The following is a 7,289-nucleotide window of genomic DNA, read 5'->3' on the forward strand; positions in this document are numbered from 1 at the left end:
TGATACTTTTACTTAAAACATTTGAGTACTTTTTCCACCACTAAGTCAGTCCCTGTCTCTCCATACACTCTCACAGGAGTGAGTACAGTGTAACTGTCCAGTAGTCCAGTCCACGGCTCCACTCCACGCACACAGCTGTGCGGAAGGAAGGAAGGCGAGGAAGGAAGTGACACAGCAGGCGCGCGCAGCACCGTCACGTCACGCGAGAAGGCAAGCCGAGGAAAAAAAAAACACACACCACACACACACACACAGTCAGAGAGAGAGAGACAGCAACAACAAACTGTTATATCTGTGTAATAATAAATAAAGCCCCTCCAGGACATTATTCTACCTGCAGACAACATGTCTACCGCCTCCCCCGTCACCAGACTGACGCGCAGGGCTCGGACGGAGTCGTGAGAAGGTGAGGCTCGAACCGCAAAACGCAAATAAAAACACATTTAAAAAAAAAGCCCTCCCGTCCACGCAAACCTACCGCGTCATGAACACGCACTAAAAATGTGTTTGTTATTCTATTCTTTTTTTGTTGTATCTAAACGTTATTAGGGGGCCGTTGGCTGTTTTGTGAGACTTTCCAACGCGTGTTTTATGAAAGTATCATCGCTATTCGCACAGCTGTTTGTTTGTTTGTTTATTTTTTTCTTCTCCTCGTTGTGTTTTGGTTCGTGGGGCTCTCTCTCTCCCTCTCGCGCTCTCTCTCTCTCTCTACGCTCAAGAATGAGGAAGTAAAAAAAGAACAGATCTACAAGCTAACAACGCGTCGCTTGGCGACGCGTTGTAAGCTTGCAGATCTGTTCTTTTTTTCCTCTCTCTCAATTTCAATTTCAAAATGCTCTATTGGCATGATAATTATGTATTGCATTGCCAAAGCATAACATATAACATGTCATAACATGACATAATACAGATACAACAGGTTAATAACATACATCTTAACAATAATGAATAACAAGCAATACAGTAAATGAAAGTGAATAACAGGCTGATAACAGTGATATGCAGCAGTTAGTGACTTTGTCTCTCTCTCTCTCTCTCTCTCTCTCTCTCTCTCTCTCTCTCTCTCTCTCTCTCTCTCTCTCTCTCTCTCTCTCTCTCTCTCTCTCTCTCTCTCTCTCTCTCTTCCCTCACCCCCTCCTCTCTCTCTCGCTCTCTCTCACCCCTCTCCTCTCTCTCTCCTCCCTCACCCCCCCCCTCTCTCTCTCTCGCTCTCTCTCTCTCTCTGTGACCTGAGGGAGAGAACAGCACAAGAAGAGAGCCACACAACTCTCTCTGCATAACATCCTCAAAACAAGTCTTCTTCAGGAGAGACGTGACATCTATTTGGATCAATCACAACTATTGTTTTTAAGAGAAATAATGCCAACACAAGAGATGCCATTCATTTACAGGCATATCTTATTTAGCTTGTTTGTGGTAGCCCATGTCTAGCTTTTAGATTAGTGATTATTATCATCCTTTTCAATGTTAAGGGACCCTGTCACCCCCAATTTGATAAGCATTAGCCCACGGACCACCTGATTTTTAGTTTTTTTTTGTTATCTCTGGGACGACCTCAACATTATTACTGACATGATTTGGTCTGATAATAATAATAAATATTAATAATGGATTTCATTTAATGCACTTTACATTTGGGAAAATCTCAAAGTTCTATAATAAGCATTTGCATAAAAACCATCACACCACTATAAAATATCTAAGAAACAGAAACAATACATTAAAAACATGAGGGCATAAATAAAGCCTATATAGGTAAAACCAGTGTAGGTAAAGAAATGTTTCTTTTAAAGAATCAACAGACTGTGGTGCTCTCAGGTGGTCAGGGAGAGCATTCCACAGTCGGGGTGATATGGTTTGTCATTGATCCAGAATTCCTTTATGTAAACAGTGAAACTCTGATCAAAATACTTAGCTGTTGTGTACCCCTTGGAACCCCCTCAAGGACCCCTGGGGGTCCCCGGAGAGCCATTGGTCTAGAAGACATTGTTAATAAAACAATAGGATATGGCATTAATTGTATCTTGTCCCAATATAGCATGTTATGTCCCCTTTTGGTACAACATTTGTGGATGTATAAGAAATTAACTAGCTGCCGACCTTGACAAACTGTCAATTTTGTTTAGTTTACAATTAATTTACATACCTATGTTGCATTTATATGGGTGACATGTTGACCTTAACGGATGTCCTGAAACTTAGCACTTAATTCTTGTATGTGAGATCAAGTTGGAAGTTGTGTGTCTTTGCTAATTGCTACGCAGACATACTTCTTACATTAGTGACACACAAATATGAATTAATTATAATGACTTGTTTCTAATTGTAGGATATGAATTCCTGTGAGTATGGGGCAAATCGAGACGGAGCGATGCTCGAAAAAGGCAAGCCTTTCAAATTAGTATTTATCACCTGGATTAGAATTTTTAATAATGATATATGGAATAATGACGATATTAATACAGAATGTAAGAGGACTGTGTTTGTTGAAGCCTACAAGTATACTGTAATAGGAAATACAACCACTGACTGGTTATAAAAAGATATATACTGTAATTTAATTGCAATACTACATTTATCACCTTTCTTGCCATGTATCTTTATGTGAGGATTGATTCACTGCATAAACAGACACTGAGGAGGATGAGAATAAGACCAAAAAGTGTCATCAACACATTCCGTACTGTCAAACTAAGTATACTGTTTAGTATCTTTGTTATTAACATAATCAAAAGTAACACACTGATAACTCGTGCTTTGCTATTTACAGAGGATATACTCATCATCCCAGACATCAAGGAGGAGAAGACGGACCTTGCCGTCGGTGAGCCAGTCGTGGAAATCGATGGAGGATCTCCATGTGTCACAGAGGCTGGTAAACGGACATCTGCAGAGATGGGCTCCGACACTAACCAGTCCACCAGCACCAAGAGAGTCAAAGTCTCAGACCAGGTAAACACATCTCTGTTTCCACCGGTAACCGGAACGCTTGCCCCAAAACACACACTCCCCCAATTTTTCCTTGGACTGTTTGGCCCCAGCGGTTCTTGTATTCTTGTATTCGTTTTACTGAGGTTAAGGTTAGGAATAAGGTTAGGTTTAGGCATAGTTTTACTGAGGTTAAGTTTAGGAATAAGGTTAGGTTTAGGCATAGTTTTACTGAGGTTAAGTTTAGGAATAAGGTTAAGTTTAGGCATAGTTTTACTGAGGTTACGTTTAGGAATAAGGATAGGTTTAGGCATAGTTTTACTGAGGTTAAGTTTAGGAATAAGGTTAGGTTTAGGCATAGTTTTACTGAGGTTAAGTTTAGGAATAAGGTTAAGTTTAGGCATAGTTTTGCTGAGGTTATGTTTAGGAATAAGGTTAGGTTTAGGCATAGTTTTACTGAGGTTAAGTTTAGGAATAAGGTTAGGTTTAGGTATAGTTTTACTGAGGCTATGTTTAGGAATAAGATTAGGTTTAGGCATAGTTTTACTGAGGTTACGTTTAGGATTACCTGGTGGCGACCGTTTCGAGGTCGCCGGATTTGGCGCGGGGTGAGCGTGTTTTGGGGCGAGCGTTCTTGTATTCTTTCCACTGTGCTCTGACAATCTGGTGCGTGTCCTAGTAAACCTTTAACATTAAAGAGAGAAGAGGTCGCACTCAGAAAACGATCGGGTTACTTGTCTTTAATCTTCTGTTTTATGGGTTTACAGATCACAACAAAACGTTTTTTATTTTGGCCATCCAAACATTTTGTTGTGATGTGTAAAGGCATACTGTACAATGGGAGTTTAAAGACAAGTAAACTGATATTGTTGCTCTGAGTGCAAAACTCTTCTTTCTTTAATGTTAACAAAATACATGACAGTTGAAATCTGGTCTTAACTATCCAAGTAGATGTATACAAAAATACAAAGTATTACTCTGACCACTTGTACTTCCACTATTATTTTCTTGATAACAGTTTAGTTTATGATTACATATATTTCCGATTAAAACCAGGAAAGCATCCGTGTCATTTTAGGAAGCATCTGTGTCCTTTTAGGTTTTTGCGTTAGCTATTCAAAAATAGCAGATCTACAAGCTTTATGCAGCTCTGCGAGCTTGTACATATGCTATTTTTTAAAATCTTTTTAGAAAAATGTTGAAAGTTTGAGAACTACTGATTTAGAAGGCATTTGTAGAATCGGCCTCAGGTCTTAATGGTGTTAAATGTATGACCCTTCTTTGATCAACCACAATGCATATGTCATTGCCCCCTTCTAGACCTTCCAGCAGTTGGTGGAGGAGAGCAGCCGACATGAGCCTTTATGCCTGACCACGAGCGGAGACGTGACAGACGGCCCAGAGAGATCCAGAGCGTCCTACCGAAAGCCTCTGTTCAGCATCTCGCACAGGATCACAGAGAAGAAGGTCACGCCCAGCATGGAGCAGCACGCCGGTCTGGGGACAGGGCAGCGACTCACCTCCAGCGGCATCCTCTCGCCCAAGCTCCTCAACACCGGGGAAAATGGCCTATTGGAGGCGTTTCCCACCATGGGGACGCCGGGCCAAGATTCACCGACAGACTCCTCCGGCCTTTATCCGCTGATCGAGAAGATGTTCTTCATCCTCAACACTCTAAACTCCAGCATGACGCAGCTGCACAGCAAGGTGGACCTGCTGTCGCTCGAAGTCCTGCGGATAAAGAAGCAGATCAAGCCGACGGAGATGGCGACGGAGTTCCAGCCTCCCCCGGAGTACCTGTTGACGAGCGACGAGCTCGGCCAGCTGATGGAGCAGACCTCCAACGCCGGGGAGCTGGGCTGTCGCTTGCTGGTGCACCTGTTCCCGGAGCTGTTCAAAGCCAAGGACTGCACTCACGGCTGCGTGGCCAGCAAGAGAACGCTGGACTCTCTGCATCTACAGCTGATCCGTAACTACGTGGAAGTGTGCTTCCCCTTAGTTAGGAACCACAGCGTCTGGCAGGAGGAATGCCTCATGCAGATAAATGACTTCTTTAATCGCTTTTGGGCCCAGAGGGACATGGAGGGCGCACGGCTCTGCAGGAAACAGGCGACCCCTTGTGTTGCGATAAAGCCCGAGCAAGAGGACCAGCTCTCCGTGGACGGACAGCAGAACAGCCTGGCTGTGCCTGACCTTACCTTCGACGCACAGGTCACGGAGGACCTGGACGAGTTCTCTTCCCCGGAGGACTTTGTGATTTTCCTCCTGCACCGTCTTTTCCCCGAGGTTTTTGAAGAGGGGAAAATGCCAGAAGGCGGTTTTAGTAGTGTAGGGCAGCTGATTTTGGACTCGGACAGGATGGAAATAATAAAGAAGTATATGGAAGCAAATTTTCCCGACGTGCCAGAGGATAGCTGGCTCCAGGTCTGCATTCAGCGTATGGAAGATGCACTCGAGGGACCTCATAGTAACGGCAATGGGAGTGAACCTGACAATATCAACGATGAGGGCTATGACCCGGCCAGCCACCCTGAAGACGTTTCTATTATCAAGGTTACTGACCTGTGTGACTATGACAGGCCCGGTCGGAGGGCCAAAAAGTCTCTGCTTGCGCCAGTGGATTTTGACAATCTGGAGATCCCTCCACCAGACTTCAGTGTTCCTCAGGAATATCTCCTGTCCAGGGAACAGCTGAAGAGCAACTATGACTGTAGCTTGTCCATCGGGAACTTTGCCTCTCGCCTGTTGGTGCTGATGTTCCCCGAGCTCTTTACCCAAGAGAACACACGGAAGCACTACAACTGTAGCGGTTCCCTGGGGAAGAAGCAGCTCGATCCGGTTCGCGTGAACCTGATCCGTCACTACGTGCAGTTACTGTACGCACGGGCCAAGAACGACAGAGTGTGGATGTTGGAATTTGTGGGCAAACTCGACGAGCGTTGCAGAAGACGCGACACGGAACAGAGGCGGTCGTATCAGCAGCAACGCAAAGTCTATGGTCAAGAGTCGGAGCCAGACGCCGGGGACTTTGTCTGCCAGGTGAGCCACCTCAATCCGGACACTAGCCTGCGAGAGGACCCGGATATCCCCTCTCTGCCCCCCGAGAAAAGCAGCAAAGACTTTTGCAAAATCCCTCTCGAGGAACTTAAGGTGACCGTGCCGGATTTCCCCGTCCCGTCCGTCTACATGCTCTCAGACGCTGAGGTGCGGGAGATAGTCCAGCAGAGCCTCTCCGTTGGGAATTTCGCGGCCCGCTTGTTGGTGCGGCTGTTCCCCGAGCTCTTCACCCAGGAGAACCTGCGGCTTCAGTACAACCACTCGGGGGCCTGCAACAAGAAGCAGCTCGACCCCGTGCGTCTCAGGCTGATCCGCCACTACGTGGAGGCGGTGTATCCCGTGGATAAGATGGAGGAGGTGTGGCACTACGAATGTGTGCCGAGTATCGACGAGCGCTGCCGGCGCCCCAATCGCAAGAAATGCGACATACTGAAGAAAGCCAAGAGATCAAGCACTGTGTCCTAGTGCAGGGGTCTTCAACAACAGGGGGTCCGGGACCCCTAGGCGGGTCCTCAGAGTTACTACAGGGGGGGTCGCTAAATCTTTATGTTTTTTTTACATTATCCACTTCAACCCTCGCATCCCTATTCTGAGGAGAACTTTAGCCAAAAATAGCAGATCAACAAGCTCTGTGAGCTTGTAGATCTGCTATTTTTGGCAAAGTGGTTTGGTGTAGAGGGAAAAAGAGCAGACCAAGTACAGAGCCAAAGGTCAAGTTTACTAAGTATTGAGGGTTTATGTGGTTAAATGTCTGAAATAAACAAAAAACTTTAATTTACACAACACTGATGACAGTGCTGTCAAACAAGTCTATGAAGCTATCTATGAAATCTATGAAAATGTGTAATCTACAACACAATTTTATACACTATCTAGCGGGGGTCCATGCTTCATCTCTCTCTCAGCTAAGGGGTCCTTGGCCTGAAAAACGTTGAAGACCCCTGTCCTGGTGAAACTATTTTTGCTGTTAACTCTTTAAGACCGAGAACGCATCTGTGTGTCATTTTTTGATTTCGTTGGGCTGGACCGAGTGCCGCGCTATGAGCTTGTAGATCTGCTATTTTCTTTAAATCATGAAAAGTTGTGCAAATATTTGAGTTTTTTTTCAGCTGACATTTATAACTCAAATCTTTGGTTCTGGGGGTTCCTGGAACTAAATATTTTACAAATGTTCGCTTTAGAAAATATATAATCCAAGATTTAAAAAAAATAGCAGATCTACAAGGTCATAGCGCGGCACTCGGTGCCGCGCTATGAGCTTGTAGATCTGCTATTTTTAATAGCCAAAGAAATCTAAAAATGAC

At 44.7% G+C, this 7,289-nt stretch overlaps 1 protein-coding gene across 2 annotated transcripts; it reads left to right on the forward strand.

Moving 5' to 3' along the window:
• Positions 1–244: 244 nt before the first annotated feature.
• On the forward strand, positions 245–7,091 carry bend3 (BEN domain containing 3). 2 transcript variants are annotated; one of them, XM_080414922.1, is made up of 4 exons: positions 245–406; positions 2,330–2,384; positions 2,771–2,952; positions 4,249–7,091. In XM_080414922.1, the coding sequence occupies exons 2-4, from the start codon at positions 2,333–2,335 to the stop codon at positions 6,448–6,450; spliced, it is 2,436 nt and encodes an 811-aa protein (XP_080271048.1). In that variant the 5' UTR covers positions 245–406; positions 2,330–2,332; the 3' UTR covers positions 6,451–7,091. The 2 variants fall into 2 exon arrangements, with proteins under 2 accessions (XP_080271048.1, XP_080271049.1); XM_080414923.1 differs by lacking the exon at positions 2,330–2,384.
• The last annotated feature ends 198 nt before the right edge of the window (positions 7,092–7,289 follow it).

Source organism: Gymnoscopelus braueri (genome assembly GCF_963280865.1).
Source record: "Gymnoscopelus braueri genome assembly, chromosome: 19".
NCBI classification, from domain to species: Eukaryota; Metazoa; Chordata; class Actinopteri; order Myctophiformes; family Myctophidae; genus Gymnoscopelus; species Gymnoscopelus braueri.